Source organism: Colletes latitarsis, chromosome 5 (assembly GCF_051014445.1).
Source record: "Colletes latitarsis isolate SP2378_abdomen chromosome 5, iyColLati1, whole genome shotgun sequence".
In the NCBI taxonomy this organism is placed as follows: domain Eukaryota; kingdom Metazoa; phylum Arthropoda; class Insecta; order Hymenoptera; family Colletidae; genus Colletes; species Colletes latitarsis.
In genome coordinates, this window is record NC_135138.1 from 26,809,933 (window position 1) to 26,831,207 (window position 21,275).

The 21,275-nt window shown below is 40.9% G+C and overlaps 1 protein-coding gene across 1 annotated transcript in view; it reads left to right on the forward strand.

Moving 5' to 3' along the window:
* The window catches only part of Atg16 (Autophagy-related 16), a 478,797-nt gene extending 458,538 nt beyond the window's left edge, over positions 1–20,259 (forward strand). The window contains exon 8 of the mRNA XM_076765735.1: positions 20,093–20,259. Within this exon, the coding sequence (XP_076621850.1) occupies positions 20,093–20,104 (12 nt within the window). The 3' untranslated portion in view covers positions 20,105–20,259. The remainder of the gene's footprint in view (positions 1–20,092) is intronic.
* The last annotated feature ends 1,016 nt before the right edge of the window (positions 20,260–21,275 follow it).

Below are 21,275 nucleotides of genomic sequence, written 5' to 3' on the forward strand. Positions count from 1 at the left end.
CTGAAATTAAGGAAAGTCATCAGGGATCGGGGTTGATCCAATCTCCGGTTAAGAAAACAAAAGGGCGGTTCAAGAGATTCCCAGCGCGAAATTACACCCTTATTGTATTCGAGGCGATCATCGGTTAATCGGGTTCAAGGCTATTGTCGGTTTATCCGATCAGAGGGTGGCGATAACGAACTTAGGAGACCCAGAAGTCGAACGTGGATGTCGCGTCGGGGTTCGATGAACGAAGTCGCGAGTAGAAAGCACGAGATGTTATTACGAGCGGAATGTGCGTACGAGAAACGCAAAGGTTGTACGACGTAACAAACGTCTTGTTAAACGGTGAGGCAAAAAACGCGGCATCCCCGACAATTTAGAACCGGATTTATTATTACTTCCATAACTCATTAACGAAAATAATCAGCGGTTAGTTACGACTGTGAACTTACGATCGTAATAAAGATAAAGGCTGCCGCGGCGCGTACGAGGCACCGACAACCGGCCATTTCAAAAACTTAATCTAAGACCGATACTTCTTGCACGACCGAACGAGAAGTCTCCATCCTTCCTCCTTTCGACAGATCGCGCTGTTCGAGGCAATTAACCCATCATTTTTATGGACGCTCAGGAACTACCACCTCGTAATAGTTTTTATCTCTCAAAGGAAAACTAACTAGTCACGTGTGGAGACTACAGTGATGCACAATTGATTCCTCTGCGTTCGATATTTTATTACTTTTGCTACGATGAAAATTGCGTAGATATGTTATTCGTAGAAGAAAAGATTATATAGGATGTTCCGCATTTTTCCGTACACACTTCAGCAGTGTGTTCTATAAGTAAAAATAAGACCAAAATGTAATATAACAAAAAATCCATCAATGTTTTGTTAAGAAGTTATAACAATAATATAAACTGTGAAACACGGTTGAGACTCAGGACATTAAAATAAGAAAAAAATTTATAATAAAATAAACTCTGATAAAGAAATGTTTAAGTTATCCATATAATTACACGTTAAAAATATTTTTTCATATCTTGACTAGCAGTTGCTCTCTTTAAACAAAATTTTAGTAAATAAAAACACATCGCATTTCATATTTTTGTCATAATTTCTTAACAAAGCATTTATGAATTTTTTGTTATATAACACGTTAGTCTTATTTTTACTTGTAGAACACATATATATTATTTTCAACATTTCATATAATAATTTAGTATATTACGTGAAGGAAGTATGGAGTCTAAACGAGTGTCTCTTTCTTTACAAGTGTATTGATTTATTTTCAATTTTTATCGTTAGAAAGAAATCGAGGAAAGTCAGTAATTACCCTTCGTGTCTTCTTTAAATTAAATATTGCGTCGTTTTAGTGAATTACGAATATTTGGAAGCCAGTAGCACTTCGGAGATTATGCTGCAATCGACTTTGTCGACTGCGTCTGAATTCCGTAGAACGACAAACCCGATTTCGGAGCAGAGATATCACGGATACATACATTTACTTCAGTTGTCTTACAAATGTCTGACCTCCATCTAGCGGACAGGTGGCCCACAAAAGTGTAATAGGAAGAGATGCTCGTACGAGGTCAGATTTTTATCTGTGACGTGTAAATATAAGGTCTCCGGCTGCCAAGTGAAACTTGCATAGCCCCATCTGCGCGTTTCTCGGTGGCTTTAAGAATTTTCGGAGCAAAGATTACCCGATACAGTTTAAATTATACATGTAGATAGAATTGGTAGATCCCGTACGCCGAGGGAAAAGAGAAATGTGTTCGTCAGTGTGTTTTAAAATTACGTTCGTATTGTAAAAAGTTCTCTTTCCGCGGGGAAGTAAACTTGTTCTTGAAATTGAACCAGTATTCTTCGTTCGTCCGACCGATCCATTACGATGCAATACAGGTATGACTTCAACATGTGGGTCAAATAGTAAACAGTTAATTTCGTAGAATCATTTGTATTCAGGGAACGAACGTCGCTTAAATTGCGCCGGGGTATTTTCGAAATACAGACTCATCAAATTATGTGGATAATGGTGCATCTAATTGTTTCAATGAGTGCTATAATTAATCAATTTCTACGTTTTGTGAGGCATGGTAAATACGAATGACAAGTATTTGTGACGCGAGGTACGTTAAGCGACTATTTAGAAACAGTAAATGAGCAGAATAATTATACACGGAATTCTAGCGTAACTTATTATTTATTCTATACTGGGCGTGCGAATTTATATCAATTTGTCAACGATTTACTATTTATTCCCTCCTTTAGCATCGGGGAAAAACCTGCTTATTTGATATAAATACCTGTGATGGGAAATTTATTTGGAAATTAGGTGTGGATTCGTCCGTGTTGAATTTTTGGGACTCACCTGTAACAAAAAAAAATTAAATTAAATAAAATTTCAAGAAATCCTTTAGACTTGATGAAAAATCGGGGTTTATTATCTCCAAGATTAATTAGTTAATAAATAGCGACGGTAGCTATCGTTAAGGGGTGTTCGAAACGCGTCGCGTGATATATCTCGGACATCCAAATGGTATCTCCTTCGAAATAACTCGTCGTAACTTGCGCGCTGGTAAGTTATGCGTGAGCTCGTATGCGAGAATTATGTTAACAATGCCATTAAGTCCTCGCTGTACGGCCGTGGAGGCGTGATATTTTTTATTTTTTCCGCCACGCCGCTACTCGGAGCCGTTGGAGGATGAAAGAAGAGGATCCCCGGGCTGGTGGGTAAAGGAAAGAGGGTTGGTCGGCCGGGGGTACTCGAAAATTGCAGTCACAATTCTTCGCAAGACAGATATTATTACCGTTTCTCCGCGCGAAACGTTTCTATACGAGTGTATACCTTCAATTATGTAAAACGCATTTAAACTCGATACAATCGGCGAGTTTAAACCGCCATTGTATCGCGTACGTTGCGTACGAACTGGCTTTCTTCTCGAACCGGCACTGATAGCCCGGGATGATCTCCTTCCCGGGATCGTGAAAATTTTCCGCGTACGCCGCAGTAAACCACGCCGTCATTGTTTCCTCTGGCAACGTTATACATCTTCGTTGGTAAGACAGCCTCTGCGGCTTACATCGTGCATTATTTCGCACGAGGGGATTTCGACTGCAATTTTGTTAAATTACTGCGCAAAGAAAATGAAGGAACCGCGTAACGACGTTCGCGAATATTCAATTTGGCCGGCGGAATTTTCTGAAATTATCGGACGGGTATCTCGCCGGAGATACCATCGAACGTAAAAACAAGGGGTTGAATTTCAAACAGTGAACTCGTGAACCAAGTGTAACATTCTATTTTATTTTTTATTTTTTGTTACGCAAATACGTTTATTGTTTTGTAAACCGATTTTCCAAACAGAGGAAATTCCTCAGCGCGTATGGACCGTGTATTACAACATGGAAATCTGGGTTTCATCTCGCGAGTCTTATGAGAAATGGCCCTGAAGTATCATTTTCCTCCCTGTCTGGATTGTTGTACAGCGACTCAGGACGTTGACGAAACGCAACAATCCGATTAGCTGGACCAAGAAATATCAGCGCGTCTATTCTGTCTCGTGTATTTTGCAAATTCTGTTATTTTTAAGAGATAAGAACTTCGTGTGCTCGAAGGTACAATAGATAGCGACAATTTTGTTATTAAACTCCAAAGTCCGGAGGATGAAGAGACTACAGGCGGTCCATGTGGCCCAATTAGTTACAAAAATGAGAAAGTAATAAAGATAACAAACCGGAAGGATACGAATGCTTTCACCTTCGAGACAATTTCGCTAGGGTTTGTGTTAAGATCAAGCTCTAACAAATCGGCTATTCTGTAAAGCAGTTCCTCCATTTTTCCCCGGTCTTCTAATCTCGTTATCACTCTACTTTGTCTTTCCCATCAAGGATGATACTACGCTCGCGGTTCTTTTGTAGCTAAGTGAAAGAAGGGGGAACTTCTGTCTGCTTCAAAGACACGAAATCCATTAGTTGCAAACCTTTTATCGTCCCGTAGTTAATTGAATCCAACTTCCCCGCGTATTTCTGCGTTCCTCTCGTGCGTGAAAGAAATTATAATTCACTCTAAGTTGTCGCCAACGCACTGCAAATATTTATTTACAAAAACTGCTTCGACCTCGACCTCCTCGAAGTCACGAATTGGAGATTTGGTTTTAGCTAAGCTACTATCCATTTGATTTGATATTATTTGTCTGTACTCAATGAAAACAAAGAGATCTTCGATGCTATTTCATGTAAAATAATTTTATGTATAATTAAATTAAACGTTCAAAGAGTAACATTTAATTTAGCTCGGCTTAACGAAATGTTCGAGGTTAAAATCGTAGTGGATCGGGGTCCGTGTAGGCAATTTCTTCTGGCCGTCTAGCAGGATACCATTTGAACAAAAACTGGTGCAGGGGTTCGGCGAAGCAAACATGGAAAAGTATACGAGGAGGAGTCAACGAAACGATTTGCTCATTGTCAGCGGTTCGTGCGTCGATAGCATTAAGAGACATAAAACAGCGGCAGCATCAAGAACAGTCGGCCCTTTTGCTTGCAATGAATCAAGCAGCGAGGAGCAGCGCGGCGCGCTAAGCGGTGATTCCCGAGACCATAGGGGTTTTACTTATATGGTGATGTTTTCCGTGAGCGCGCAGGTCTAGATGCATCGGGTTATCTAGGTCCCGCCAACACTATGCTTCAGCTCAGCCACGAAACGTTCCTTCCCTTCTTCATCTTTATCTTCGTTTCCATACCCCCTCTGTTTCGCGTCCCTTCGTCGCTGGCCCCCTCCCCTCCTTTAACCGTGATATAGTTATACATTATTCGATATTGCGGCATCACGAGTTCCCCAGTACGATATTCTCATTGTATGCTGCGCCGGCACTCAGCAATACACATAGCTGGCCTGGGTGGACGATGTTCGTAGACGCCCGGGCAAAACCGAAGTCAGAGTTAAGGGGGAGGAGAAGGAAACCGCTGAATGAAGGGGAAGAAGGACAGAGGGGGCAGGAGGCCACGGGGACGCAAGTACAATTCAATGTACAATGTTTGAACATTACTTGAATGCTTAATGAAGTCGTGTCTTATATCGAACAATGCCTCGAACAGTTCGTTCGTTCGTTCGTTCGCATCTAAATCCCCTCTATAAACCTGCCCGCGCCCACCGTTGTCCTGCTTCTTTCCCTCCTCGTCACCCTCTCGATACCGTCCCATTCTCTTCTTCGACTTCTCTCCCTTCTCCTCTCTTGTCTGCACTGTCCTCCTACGTGCCCTCTTCCCCTCCTCCTCCCCCTCTCCTCTTCTCCTACCGTCGAGGACCAGCTCGCCATTATGGATCTTCTGTACTCTCTCACCCCCTCGCTATTCCTCACAACACTGTCTTCTCTCCCACATAGGTTCCGCTACATCGAAAGCAACATCGTGGCTTGGCTACGATCTTCTTCGAGTATGATAATACGTTGCCCGAGCCAATAATCTTTATCGCCGGCATCTTTCGTGTGATCTTCCCTTCAACGATGCGCGCGGTACATTAATAACCCCGGCTTATTATTATTTGTCGTACAGATGCTTTCGGATAAGGTTCCTGAAACGATCGGCGCACCGGTAGTTTATCCCGACAACTAGCCCCGGACATCCTTGACGCCAGAGATCGACTTACTGCAGTGTTTATGACATACTTGATCCCCCGCGGCAAGTTGGATATCGTTTTCCAATGTTCTCACATATCCTCGGGCCCCTCTATCGCTACGCTTGATTAACGCATCGATAATACAGTGGGGGCAGGATAGGGGGGAACTGTGTACTGTCGCGTCGTTGCACCGGGGTTCGAGAAAACTGCGCTCACTGTTCGACTGCAACGCTTAAATCCCCGCCGGATGCGTCCGAAGTTCGCGCAAAACCCCTTAACAGGAGTTGGCATCTTCACGGCAGACTGAACTGTACACTCTAGTCGCGTTTTCACGATGAAAGGGAGCGGCGTATCGTATTCCTCCTCCTGTACCGAGCAATCCTTAACTCCGCCTCAGATTCGAGGCCGCTGAAAATTTACTCCGATCCTCGGAACAATCCCTCTTGTTAGATCGTGACTGTGTGCGAGCCCGATCGACGTCCCTTATGGACATCGCGCTTTCATGTCCCATCCTCGTTTCGCTCTTCTCTTTTGTCTTTGTCCCCGTCCTTGGTTTTACCTTCACCTTCATCTTCCTCACAGTCATCGTTCACCTTCACCTTCGTCTTCCTCTTCGCGGTCTCTTCCTGCACCTTCGTCTTCGTCCTTCTTCGCTTCCTCGTTTCCCTCGCTATTCCTGTCGCCGACACGACGAAATTAACCACGAGTTCAAACACGGGCTTTTAGGAATCTGAGATAGTTTCTTTCGTCACAGGATATCCGTCTGGCTAATGGAGTTTTTGATAAGCTTATTCGAATATTCAAAAGAGTATATGTGGAATCTTAATACATTTTTTTCTTATTGGAAAAAGGAAGCACCAACCCCATCCTTCGTACATAATTAGTGGCAGATAAAAGGTCAGTCAAATCCTTACCTTTGTACAGACAACATCTAAATACAGAGTATAATTCATTATACTTTGTATTCATAACCAACCATTCGCACCTCCAAAAATAGAGTAATAACCAACACTTCTAAACTACGTATCAAGTAAATTTGAATATGTACAGAGCTTCAACCGATGCAGAGACTGCGTTTGATTTTAGGCAATATTGCGTATGGTTTCAAGGATTTCGAGGCGGAAGTGGATGTAACAGGACAGGGTAAAGTTTAGTAAGGCTTCACCGGAGGGCGTGTAGAATAAGATGCCGCAGGGTTCGTAGGGCGGGGATGACACGATGTTCACAAGTATGGATGACACATCGCAAATGGGAAATTGCGTGTAAATTAGGGTAGTTACATTGGAATTTGATTGGTAACTAAACTAAATATTTCCAAAAATACAGTTTCTAAAATAACGAAGCGATCAAGTTATTAACAATATACCGACATAGAGATTTCGATGAAGCTTAGCAGATTTGTAGAGTGGCCGAAAAATATTCGACAGATATTTTTTATCGGCTATTACCCGCGTGAAAGGGGCGAAAGCCGCCCTCAAAGTAAAAGTGGATCGAATATTTGGCTTAATATCTCCGAAACTATTGAGTGCAGGTAAAACGTGTAAATTGAGCGATAACGTATTTTTCATCGACGAATCCAATCGTGCTAACAGTTCCGGAACCAGTGATTCTCAACCTCTTCGAAAGCGAAATTGCGACGCGCTAGAAAACGCGCCGAGTAAGTTGTTTCGAAGACGTCGCGATTTCGATCGTTCGATGGAAAGGATCCCCATCGCCTCGGGGGTGAGCAACGCAAACAGAAGGTTGGCCATCCAATAATGGCCCGACCAGCGAACAGAACCGAATGGTCTCACGATTCGTTGCAGTTTCAACGTCGCATTTCACCCTGGCCAAGTACCCACGTTCAAAGACACTGTTCGAAAAGGTGAACGCCTGTTAAAGGAGGAAACGCGGCGTGACAAGAGTAAACGAGGAAGCAATAGAGGAAGGAGAAATAAGAGGATTGCACGCATGTATAAACCGTGGACCAGCTTCTTAGTAACGACTGAATTGGCCATACGCGTTTATCACTGGACGCACGATACCAGCGCGATAATGCGCGTACAAGGTGCAGGCAAAATTGTCGGTCCTTAACCTCTCGCCGCGCGAAACACCTCGATGATTCTTTGCATGACGGCGTTACATTTGCCGGGGACGCATAATTCTATGATCCCCCGATGATAATTCCATAAATTCATCGTTAAAAAACGCGATGAGCGCCCGGGACCAGTACGTCTCGTTGTTGATTTTTTCAATCGGTTGGGCAAAAATGGTTTCTGTTCCGCGCGAGGAATTCTCTCGTGCAATGTATATGGAACAGTATGTACATCGCTATGTAAATTCGGAACGTTTTTTGTGCGTTATAGTATCTGCTATGCTAAATTTTTCTCGTTGCTCTCGATCTCTTCTGTTGTCGCACTACAATGCTTCATCTGGGCTTCGATATATTTTTTACACTATTATCGTCGTTTTCTCACGCACGTTCCTTTATTCTCTGTTTTGATACTCGTCGATTGACGATAGCTATGCATATTCTGTTTTTTATACTTTTTTAGCCACGTTACAGGAATCTTTGTCGTTACTTTTTGATTTAAGCGCATCCAAAAGTTAAGCATTACGTATTTTTCCATTCATTTTGATTTTAGTTTGCATACAAAGTTTAAGTGTACGTTTTGGGGAAAAATTAAAGGGACGGGTACGCAATAAATGATCGTTATACGAGCACATTCCTTCGCGGCACTTGGAGCGAAGTTACGAGAGAAGATGGAGAAGAAATTCGCGCAAAGATCATAACCATTCCGTCCGTGAAAGGAGACCAGCGTCACGTTACTACGAGGGTTACGTGTTGCCACGGGATGAAAAGATACTTTCTTCGCTCATCCGCGTCGCACGTATTTTATTTATCAATCGAACCCGATACCACGAGAATTCCTCTGAGGTTGGCGCGGTTGGTGGTCTCAGCTTTCAAATTAGTATTCGTCGTCCCTCCTTGCAGCGCGTCAGGAGGGTTGGACCGTCGGAGACGAGCTCGAAACCTGGAGGGACGCAGGGGTAATGCGGTTATCTTGTAGCCGAATATTATTTCCTCTTTCAATATTGGAACGAAGAACCGTCCCTCCCTCGCTCCGTCTTGACATCTTTCCCACCTTCTGTTCCGGAAGACCATCTGGAGAGCAGCTTTTGTTCCTTTCTCGGTTTCTTCTCCGCTGCTACGAAATGCTGTTTACATTTGTATCCGGCTACTGTGATATTCATCAGCAGGTGTGCCACGGTTCGCGATTAAATTTCACTCGAAAATGGGAAGTGCATAAAAAATATATTTGAAAGAATACTTGTTCCTCGAAAAGTATTAACAAAAGCATGGCGAAATTTTGAAAAAAATTCGCCGGCTGGATGCTTGAAATAATATTATTTTAACGACGAGACGTAGCATTACGGAGAAGTAAAATTCGTGTACGACGCGCAGGGAAATATAATTTTCATAAAATGAACTTGTTTCGTATCGCGCAAACAAAAATTAGACAAAGCGTGATGTTACTATAGAACTGACTTTTCTGGAAAACAAAGCTTTGAGTCAAAGCAAGTCAATGATAGCAAATAAATTGTATTAGCCTCTCGTTCAAAGAAAAACAACGTATATGATAATTAACGTGTCCAATAAGAACATATTAAAATAAAGAATTTGAGAAAAACGAGTGAAAATGATGTAACATCGAAGGTGTTCGTTTGACGCCAGATTTGAATAATTATCGTCGTATAATATCGTATAATATAGTAGAAATAGATAGAATATCGAAGTTATTATTAATTTTATTAATATTCAGATTTTCCTTCTGTATGTTAATGTTAATAATAAAAATCAAATTCTTGTATGCAAGGCAATTCGTATTTCTCATAGACGAATTATCGATACCGTGATATTATTATTACGGGGCAAAGAAATTCGCTGGAGCATCGTAAAAGAAGATAGTGCACTCTCAGCGTTAGTCCACATTCCGTTCACCTCGACACCAAAGCTAACCGTGCAAGATTTCGCGAATCCAATGCTGATACCCGAAGATGGCTCGGGACTGTTCAAGAGGAAAATGAGACAGATAACGTAAGGGCGAATCGGGCGAACAAGGCAACGATTTCTTGTCGCGTAGCAACAGTAAAACAGGCTAGAGATAGACCGTGCGAGATCAGATCGGTACCGAAGTAGGAACGAAAGGATTCCAGACTCTCTTTGGACTTAAGGAAGTTACCTTCCGGCTACCTTCGATAGTCTTGAAGATGTACTGTATCCTCGGAGAATATAACCGGAGCGATAATCATCGATTGACCATGCTTATGGTCCAGGTTAGGGTGGCGAACACTAGCCTCACGAGCCGCCAGCCACTCTTTCAACGAGCTCGGTTACTGGATACCAGAAGAAGTTCTGTCAATAGCGTTATTATCTAGATCGCTACCATCAGATTGTGCCTCGAATCAGTTCGACCTCTGTGTATTTCGTTTAGTCGTACCTATAAACAATGACACGGTAGTCCACGTGTACGAGTGGCAATATTCAATTTCTAATTCATCGTTCTCGTACAGCTATACCGTGATCAGCGAAATATACAGGGTCACAACTAAAACTAAGACTAAAATGTAATGTAACAAAAAATCCATAAATGCTTTGTTAAGAAGTTATAACACAAATATGAACTGTGAAACTCGGTTGAGATTCAAAACATTAAAACAAGAAAATTTCTTTGCAATTTACTTAACATTGACTTGAACAATAGTTCAAAATTTTTTGACAACAAAAAGTTATCATCGAAGAAAGAATACTTCAGCATTAAAGATAAATGATAGAAACTAAACTCTGACATTAAAAATATTTTTTTGTACCTCGACTAGCAGTTGCTCTCTTTAAGCAAAATTTTAGTAAATAAAAATACATCACATTTCATATTTTTGTCATAACTTCTTAACAAAGCATTTATGAATTTTTTATTATATAACATTTTAGTTGTATTTTTGCTTGTAACGAAAAATCCCATGGGGATATTTCTCAATCTTTTACGGGTTTAAAATACTGTGATTCTAATTTCTTTAACTTTAAATAGAATTCGTATAAAACCTTTGGTATCTTCTCTCATACAATTATAAATGAATTCCAGAATTCAGTAAGGAAGTGTGCAGGAAGAGATAAATAATGGATGTCGTAGTAAATCAGGGTGTATCTAAACGATTCATAGTTAAGACAGTGTTATCAGGATGGCTTATTCTAATACCGAGTGGGCAGATATTCGCTTCCACGAGGATGGTAGATCCTCTTTCTCGGAAGATGTCCGATTGCACGGTCTGCACATTCTCTGACTTACTACTTTGCATTTTTGCTTCTCGGGACATCCCAAAACCTTAGCTACGATAATGGTGATCCGAGGTTATTACAAAAATTAAATTATTACTACGCGTGACAAAATTTGGAGCGCTGTGAATTTTTAAACGTCTTTGAGTTAATTGTGAGTTTCCGTAAAATACTCTAGTAATGAGATCATTAACATTTCGAAAGGTGAAACAATTATTTTTTTTTCTCTCAATACTATGTTTTTCTTTCTTTCTATTCAAATCATTAACATTTTGATATCAGTGGATCAACTGTATTCTTTTTTTAAATTGCACATTTCAATGGAAAGATTAAAAGAATCTTGTGCATCGTTGTAGTACAGTAGCCAAAAGGTTAAGTTTTTTGTTGTGACTACACATGTTATGAAATCACCCACATTTTAATACAGTTATGATTACATACTGTGATAAAAATTCATTTTATTAGCAAAACCGTTAATCCTACAGCAACAACGAATAAGCCTTTTTTGTTTCTTTTATCAAAGTCTACTATTTAACGTATTGATAAAAAAAGATGAGTTTACTCGTAATTTGAACATACATTTGCAATAGGCACGAATTAGCACATTAACGGCTACATTATTTTTATTTACCTTATTATTAATTCCTTAGAGATGTTCTCGATATTTATTAAAATTATAACGTAAATGATAGAAATATTAATAATTCAACGTTATGCCTGCTATTATGAACATATTTTTACTTCTCTGCAAAGCTCCCATTTCATTAATTTAATCAACAAAAATAAGAATTAATTTGCATAAATATCCGCAGTCTAATTATTAGTTCCGTCTATGTTTTAGAGTTTTATTCGCGGACTGCAACATTGAAAGAAAAATCTCTTTTCCTATTTGATAAAATAATGTTTGGTGGGCGTGGGGAGCGCGCGTATGAGATTCCACCGGCGGCTGGGGCGCGTTAAAAAGTAGGTGTTCCGGCCGGGAATGTTATCGTGAAGGGGAAACGCGATAATAATCCAAGCAGACGCACTCTGCGTGCGTTATGGGCACGCAACTTTCGCATCTCGGCCTCTTCCTGCATTCACCTGCGAGCACGCGGCTAGCTGGCCACGTATGTACACACGAGGCGTACCGGGGCTCGGGGCAGACACACGCTCGCCAGAAAATACCACGGTGGTCGAGACAACGCGCGGCCTCGCTCGTAGATCAATGGGACACGCTTCCAGCGTATTCGTGCGACTGTGCCTCGATTGTTGTTCATCATACGACTATAGAGAGATAAAGGAGGAAAGATAGGGCGGCGGAGAGGGCGGCCCGAGGAAGAAAGGAAAGAAAGCGGCGTGTGTACGAGGCATCAGCGAGAGCACACACAGCGAGTGCCGTGTCGCCACCGAGGATAAAGGAGTTGTGGAACGCGGCGAGTAAGAAACACGCGGAAACGGGTGACAGTTCGTGCTGCAGCCATAACAGCCACGCTATTTTGCCGTGGATTTTTCCTCCTCCTACCTTCTCTCCCCTCTCCACCCTCTCCTCCTCCTCCTCCTCTTCTTCCCTGGGCTCGCGTTGCTCTTTTCTCTTTCTCCTCGTCCCTTTATCTATCGACCCCCCTTCGCCTTTCCATCTTCCTCGTTTGCGGCACCAGCCTCCCAACAACATCGAGTTGCCGATCACGGCCTCAGATAGACCATGGCTACGAAGCTCGGGATAAAAAGGAATCCGAGAGAAGCGGACTCCTGAAAAACCGCGAATGTCAGACGACGCTGCTGCGGTGTATTAGATAGATCGCTGGACCAGATCGGCGATGCCTCCCGTGGCGTGCTCAATCAGCGACGGAAATTGTTTCGATTTTTGATCGCCGAGTGGATTACAAGTATTTTTAGAGCACCTAACGGCCCCGTACCGCCAACTCCTGGAACTCCTCTGGAATTCAGGATTTTTCGCTTGCACCGCGAGCGTGCCGTTAACGCGATCGACGATCGAAAATTGAAAACGGATCTATGAAAATTGCTGCTAAGGTATGCTCTACATTTCTAGAGAAATCAGCTTTTTTCTGGACGCGGAATGCCTTTCCACGCGATCGCGCCGCTATTAATCATCGGTTCGCCTTTTTACTCCGACACCTCCGATCGTTGAATCCGTATTCCATCCGGAAGGATTCTTCCATGGTGTACACGGTATCCCGCAATGAGAGGCTCGAACGACCGATTCTACGCGTAAAAGTAAATCGAAAACGCGGAATACAATTTTCTCGCGCGAGGCTTTGCTTTCGAGCGAATGGATTTTCAAACTGTTTTGGGGCGCGCACTTTGGAGCGAAGGTAGATTCAGCGGATGTGGATGGAAATATCGAGTTTCTACGTAACATGTGCGCTAACTTGTGATAGGAAATACATATTTCTAAGTTTTATGCATGTAGAGGAATTTTTGAAAGTTATGTACGTTCAAATAATTCCCGTTTTTGAGTATCAAAATATATGGCCAAAAACGAAACTCAGTTTGATTATTTTGTAGAATCTACGTTTCATTTATTTAAAACTATAATAGTGATCATTAGACTGCGGATGTTTATATCAATAAAATATGCCAAAATATGTAAGTGACATATGTCAAATATGTATCAATAATATGCCAAAATATATTTAAAATATGTTAAAATAATTTTATTACTTAAGCATAATAATAATCAATTATAATCTAAATTACAATATGTTAGGAGTATTTTTTCAACATTGTCAGTTGTTGATGACGTTTATCGCTTAGTCAATTTATAAGCTGAGAACGAACGCTCGCATTACAAGATGTCATTGGAGCATATTTGAATTTACTGAAGTAGCATGCTTTAATTGTTTCAGGCCCTTTAACAATCTAATCTCATAAAATTCATTTTCGTAGAACCTATCTGGCAAGAATACTTTTGAATTACTGATTAATACTATTCGTAGCATCTATGAACTGTTACCATTATTCATTTATTAGAGGTAAATATCAGATATACAGGGTGTCCGGTTACCCCTGGGAAAAATTTTAATGGGAGATTCTAGAGATCAAAATAAGACGAAAATCAAGGATACTAATTGGTTGATTGAGGTTTCGTTAAAAAGTTATAAAAACATTTCCAGTCACACAGTATACTTTCAATAATTTTTCCAGAATGATTTGAAATTTTTTAATTTAATTTTTTAACAACTTTTTAACGAAGCCTCAATCAACAAATTGATATTCTTGATTTTCGTCTTATTTTGGTCTCCAGAATCTCCCATTAAAATTTTTCCTAGGGGTGGTCGAACACCCTGTATAAATAGCTATGTTGTCATTTCTGCCATGACTATCGTATAAAAACGTTGAATTAGTAGACTAAAATAGATATTCGAAAGCTCGTATAAGCATTAATTTTATGAAAAGAAATGCAATAAACATATATAACATATGCAATGTGTTTTGACATATGCCATATGCAAAATATGCAAAATTAAAACTGTTTTTAAGGACCTTTTGTGACGAAACCAACCTCTATTTACGTTTCACTCTTTTATCTACTTCCAATATTCAAACGAGTAACCTACAATCGCAATTTCTGCCTTTCAATGACGAATCAAAATTGAAGCATAATTGCAGAAATATATTATATTGAGCACACGACTTCGCCTCTGCTTCGAACGTACGAGTTTCGGAGTAATCACGTCCCCGATATAAAATGCTTCGCGAACGTGAATGTTCTCGCGTGGAAAATATTTAAAAGAAACGCAGTATAGGAAGAATCAGGCGAGTGTAACCGGCTCGATGACCAGCGAGGATCGACTTTCGACCCCGGCAGTGATTGCATCCCTCCAGTGTCGTCTAACTCGCCACTTTCCAGCAGGGGTAAACCCATTGTCGCAAAATGAACAGAAAAGTCTCCTTCCGTGCGGGAAAAGAAGAAGAGTGACTAGCAGATTACATTCTGGCGATCGTCGATAGTTCTACGGCGTTAAACTCGTTCCGCCTACTTCTATCCATCTAGGTAACCCAGACCTCCCCGTATCAAGGAGTTGCTTGATAAATCTAGTTTTGCCTTGAGTGTGCTCGACTCTGTTTTACCTGGTAGATGGAGAATTCTGGCCGTTCGAAGGGGGGAGGGAGCACGGGGCGGGAAAAGTTTGCGGCAAAAAGCATCGTACGGGATTCTCGGACCGAAGACGTGAGATAGTTTTTGCAACGATGCTGCACCTCTGCTGACCGCGAACGAGATTATCGTGGTATCGAATTCGGCACGGAAATTGCCAAGAGAAATTTATCGTTGGCGCGCCCAAGAAAAATGATCCTCTCCGTCGAACGTTAACGTGTAAAACCGCAACGGAGTCGACCTTAGTCATTGCCAGACGTCGAAGGAAGGAGCGGACTTTTTTCCAGCCTACTGTTCGCCGGCATCCCTCGTGTTCACCGTCTTACGAATAACGTAATCTATCGGCTACCACAAACGTAATGAATCTCCGTTTTCGAAATTGCCGCGTGTTAAAATATTAGGTGCAATCGCTTGTTCTTCGAGTGTGGAGGATACCTGGAATTAGTGGTCTATGGCTTCGTATCGGGGATCGTGGAAATTGTTGCGTTTTTGAAATTACTACTTTGCAGGTAACGTCGTAAATTGGGATTCCTGGAACGGTGTGCTGACCGTGTGCTCGGGATCGATCATCGATCTAATTTTCAAGAATCCCAGTGTTCCTTCAAAAGATGTTTTCATCTTCATGCATCGTTCGAGTGTATCATATGGACGAACGTAAACATGTCTACTATGTTGAGCTGGGATACGAAAGTATAATCCCTGGTTTAAGAGGATTATGATAGTATGAGTGTGGTGGGTAATGTGAGGAGTGTTGGTTGCAGGCCTTCGAAGGCTGACTTAATATTGGTTTAACTAGATACGACTTCTTCCAGAGAGTAAAAATTTTTAAACGAGCTCAGTGTAAACATTAACGACGTCCTGATATAAACATATTAAATGTTTTTAAATACGGAACACGCGTAAAATAGAAACGAAGTAATATCGGAATCTAGCTGGAGGACAGTATTAAAACGTACGCTTGTAAACGATGAATAATCTATAGGCTAATTGTAAGCACATCCGCAATAAAACATTCGTTTAAACGCCACTGAAAGCTGCGAAAATAACCGTTCAAAAAAACCAATAGCAATTCCATTATTCCCTAGTCGAAAACGGTCCTACTGAATCATAAACAAAGCCCATCCATATTCATGCATGGAAATAGATTTAGTTATGTCGAGCAACGTATGCTCGGCTACGTGAGAAAATTACGAATATTTCCATAAAGCTTTCTTCACTAGCGGATAGTCGGGCACGTATACTGGAAAGCACATTCCAAACGAAAAACATCGCTACATCATCGCGTGCGTCACTCCTGCGCTTAAGTTAATCTCGTGACGTACACGCGACTGCCTCTATTCCATAGAAATCTCCAAATCAAATTTGCTTCTATTAATCGCACCGACAAAGTGTTTTCGTTTCTCGAAGCAAAGGAGATAATTTTTTAAGATTGAAAATATGAAAGTGAAGAACTATTTTAGGGACTTTTATTTTTCTTGATGCATTTCATGCTGCAAAATATTGGAGTGTGTATTTCTTTTCAAATTATAAGTTTTCTGCATGTATTATTTTACATTTCCATAATGGTATTATTTTTTGTTACCCGTAATATACTCTTCTCTATGCACGGTACCCAATGCTTACCATTTTTCGTTCCTAATGATACTGGAGCCCACACCAAGCCCATAGGCACTGAATGATTAATACGTCGAGATTTTCCTCTGTTATTAGCAATCCCTAACTGGTAATACATCTGCCTTAAAGCAAACAAAAAGCTCTCGAAGCCTCCAGTGTTTACAATCATCATTTTTATGAAGACTTCATCGCGTGACAGCGAATTCCAGAAACATCTTACTCATTAAGCGAAACATCTAGCAGAACATTGGTAAAAATCGATTTACCCAGGAGCGAAACAATTGCTTTACTTAAAGAAGAACTGCTATCGAAGTTCCTGGACGCGCCATTGAACTCTGTACAAGAAAAAGACGAAGGCATCGAACCGTTCGAGCTACCTCTAAACATCTTTCGATCCTTAACCGTAAAAGTGACATGCCTCGTTCGAATTTCATGATCCCCCGTGCATTGTACCTGTATTTCATATAGCGTTGTTCGCCAACGGCTCTTTAAAGCATCGCATCAACCACGAGAACGACCACCCAACGGGTACCCGGTGGACATTGTGCCGGTCGTCCCAATAAAAAGAGGGCAGCGATCGTCCATGCGAACTGGGAAAATTACTCAAACTAGGAAGCATACGGCTGTTGAATTTCCAGTAACTGTAACATGTAACAGGAAACCAAGAGAGACTGGAGCGAACACGGAACGAGCAAGATAGGTGGAGGTCTAGGCTACCTCTAATGCCGATCCCTATCTATGTGCAGGCGGTTGCCTGGTGGCGCAACTACGGCGCAACTAATATCTTGTCCGGCGCAAAACCGGAATGCTGCCGGGGATTACAACTTGTATTAATTACGGACGACATTACGCCGGTCAGATTAGAAATCGAAGGAGAGGATACCGAAGTCGTGGCAGCTTTACACGCTGGGAAATTCCTCCATCAATATGCCGCCACTCGGAGCCTCCTCGTTGCCCCTTTTAATTACCAGCCACGCGGCCGTAGCGTTACGCGACTCGCAAAAATCATTTGATGAAAACACGAAGGACATTAAACAATACTGGCCGCTTCCGCCTCGTTACTCAGACGCCATTTGTATTTGCCACGCGAGCTCACTTCTATCTGATAAGTCCCTGTAGCCAGAATTAACGACGATCAATTTTCCACGAGATTACCGGGCGAAAGTCATAATCGCGGCGAACTTGCGTCGGGATTAGGTGATTGGGCGAAGAAATCGATCGAGGTGAGTTAGGCTAAGGACTTAGGGATACCCCCAAGTATCAGCTTTGTTAGGGGCTACGAGGGTGGCTGATGGAATTTGAGTAATCTTCCCTTGGAAATACTTCACCGGTGTTTAATGAACTCCGAACGCTGGGTTTGAATGAAGGAACACGAAATTTGAGGCTCCTTTCTCGTGTCGGACAACACACTTTAATTAAATGTAAAATATGAGCACCTTCGAGCGCTGGGAAATAAACTGGAAACTCGCGTTTATTAATTAATTCCGCTGTAATCATTACGAGTAGCATGGTAGGCTCGATGCTAAAAGGCCGGAGATCTATTATTCTTTCGATAAACGTAACATAGGAATAATGTAATTGTTAAGAAGTTATTTTCAGAAATGAACAAATAGTTTGCTATCGCGCTTATTATAATTCCCGGGAGGCGTGAGATCACTAAACTTTGCATCTTCGACGCAGCTTCGTCGACAGTGCCACAATTTCCTGTATATCGGTTCTCAATGTTGGCGCATGAATAATGCAGAGTCACGAAACGCGTCAAAGAACAAATTCTAATTGAAGCTGCTTGCAACGAACGCGATATACACCTTACACGTATTAGCGACGTAAATTAAACGTAATCTGGCTAGGATCCTCTCGAAGAGAGCGGGGGATTATTGATTTAGGGAAAGGGGAGAAACTTGCTTCGTCATCCTGTAGCAATTCCTGAAACCCACGGTTTCCCCTTGAGCTCTCTGTTTCCTCTCCGTTGAGCAGAGTCAATTAGAATCTCGATTTGAGATTTTCAATCTTCAGTCAACGTTACGCTGTTCCAGACGAGTAACGAACGGTGAAAGAAACGAACGCTTTCGATGACGTAATGAAACTAGACGATTATAAATGAAACCTCGCTCTTGGCGTGACCCCGTCGACCCCAACCACCAGCTTTCAACATATTTTTGTTGTTTTTCGGAACCCCCTTTGAGAACCGAGCGTTCGAAGAATGTGTAATCATAGTAAAATGTAAAAAATAATTCTTAAAAATAGCAAAAAAGACTCGAGATATATTCTACTCTTTCTAATCGTAAGAAAACGTGTCTTAGACTTATTTCTTTAATTTTCCATTCCGTTAATATAATTTAAATTTCTGAGTTATATGAGTAATCCTGTATTTTTACGGTTGCATCGCACCTTTTTCAGAGTGAAATCGTAATTCTGGTGGAATTTTTCTCAGCTTCGGTCGTATTTCGAAATAATTCGCCTCTCATCGAATGTCCAATCCGGAAAGCGCGACAGACGGTGGAAAATCTGGTAGCTCAAGACGGGCAAAGTCGATTTTCTCCAGTCAACACAGGTCGGTCGGTGATTTCAATTTGTGTTGATTTTTGACATCGCAAACAGACTCCAGTCTTTTTCACGTTTGCCTGCTTTATTTGTCTTTCTTTACGCCTCCCTGGCGTCGGTTCATTTAACTCTGACATCCAAAGCTATTTCTAGCGTTACTTGCAAAATATTTCGTTTGCGTTCGCGCAGTTTTCAGACGTGGGCCGTGTTTTATGACGGAAGATGCGATTACCTGGCTCGATGTATAATGTTTTTAAAAACTTTAAGGATTTCGTAGGAAAGTTAGAAATCCTCTTAAACTTTAGTAATATATTTATCGAGTTACGAGTTCGTTAGTACTTTCGTATAATTGAGGCGTGAAATAATGGCTAGCAAAAGAATCTGATTATCTTATATTATGCGTGGTTTTTAAAATTGTTGTGAAATACTACTTTTTAAAGGGTGATTATTAAACGCTGCATTTTCATGCACCGAAATTGGTTCTCGTTTGCATAATGTCCTAAGCACGTCAACTTCAGCCGTTCAGCTCATCTAAGAACAATAGATGCTCCGTTCTTACAGACAATAAAATTACATTGTTACATTAAGTAATAAATCCTTTTTCCAGTTAGTCAAAATGAAAATATAATATCTGAAATAATATGTAAACTGTTTCGTATAATCGCAAATTTCATATTTATTAATTTATTCTCGAAATTCATTGTATTTCTACCGATTTATGATCTGCAGAAATTTACAAGCACTTCCCAAGCCGGGCTAAAGTTATTACTATCGATTAAAAGTACCTTGCACCGAATACGTGTGAATATTAATTTTCGAAATGTCAACGAACTAAAGAGTCGAACAAAAATATAATTTTCGCCCGAACGGAATGTGTACGTATACAGATATATTAAATTTTCGTTCATATTTTTGTTTCAGGTGAGTGACTGACGTTTGATGGAGTTTTGCAAACAATTCACAGCATTTAAAACACGTAAGCTTCTTGAGACTTTACTAACAGGACGTAAACCGCAAGGTAGTTTCGCGTGTACTAAAACTACACGTATGTACACGGTTTTTCGAATCTCGGGGTTTCCGTAAGAAATATGGATAAATCCTGCAGAAAATTTGTCGTCGTTTCACTTCTCGCCTTCATCCCTCTTTTCCGCCGTAGACGCGAAGAAAAAACATCACGACAGATGGGAAACATTTATGGGAACCCTTTTTTTTATACTCAAGTTCACTAGATACACCGTGTCAGACAACTGAAATCTATTGAAGACGCGTTTATGCTCCGCGAACAATGTACGTGGTTGCCACTTGTTTACGGTTTCTCGTAAAAGAAAGCAACTTTTGTACGTTTATCAACGAGCTTATGTACGAAGTGCTTCTCACTAAATGATACTATGTAATACCATGAAAGGAAAATCGACTTTTATTTTTATTCATTTAAGAGATGAAACTACCGTTTAAAGCTTTAACGTAAATCTTGAAAAATATTTAAGATGCTAGAAAAACTTTTAAAATAAATTCTTTATATTTTTTAGCACAAAAAATTATGAGCTGATTTTATAATAAAATTAATTAAATTTATCATTGTACGTACCATGGTATTTTCCAATAAAAATAGTGAGATTTATTTGAGGAACGTTTCTCTGCCTCCGATAGTTTTCAAGATAACGACTATCCATAAAGATCCAGTCTAGACCTAACACCCTTCAAGCTTAAGCGACGCGAACACGAAGCTTTGGAGGGTAGTTTCACCTCTTAAGCTTGAGTTTTCGTGGGTGTAAAAAATTGTGAACCTCACTTTTGACTGGCCCATAATTCTGCAATGTTTCGTTAAAACTGGTGCCAAACGTGCCTTTAACTTAAAGGATTTCGCCTCGATCGTAAAATTAAAATAATAAAATTCAGTTTGAATAATATTCTAGTCGCATTCTCATTGAATTTGTCACGTTCTCGCATGGTTTGAAAGCACTGTTTCCTGTGCAACTCATCATAGATACCCTGTCCTCCGAGAAGAAACATCTCTGCCATTAATTCACGAACCGTTGGGAATTTTTTACACTCGTTAGTGTTCCGCAGTTTCTGAGAAGCACGATATTTCTTCCCGGTGATG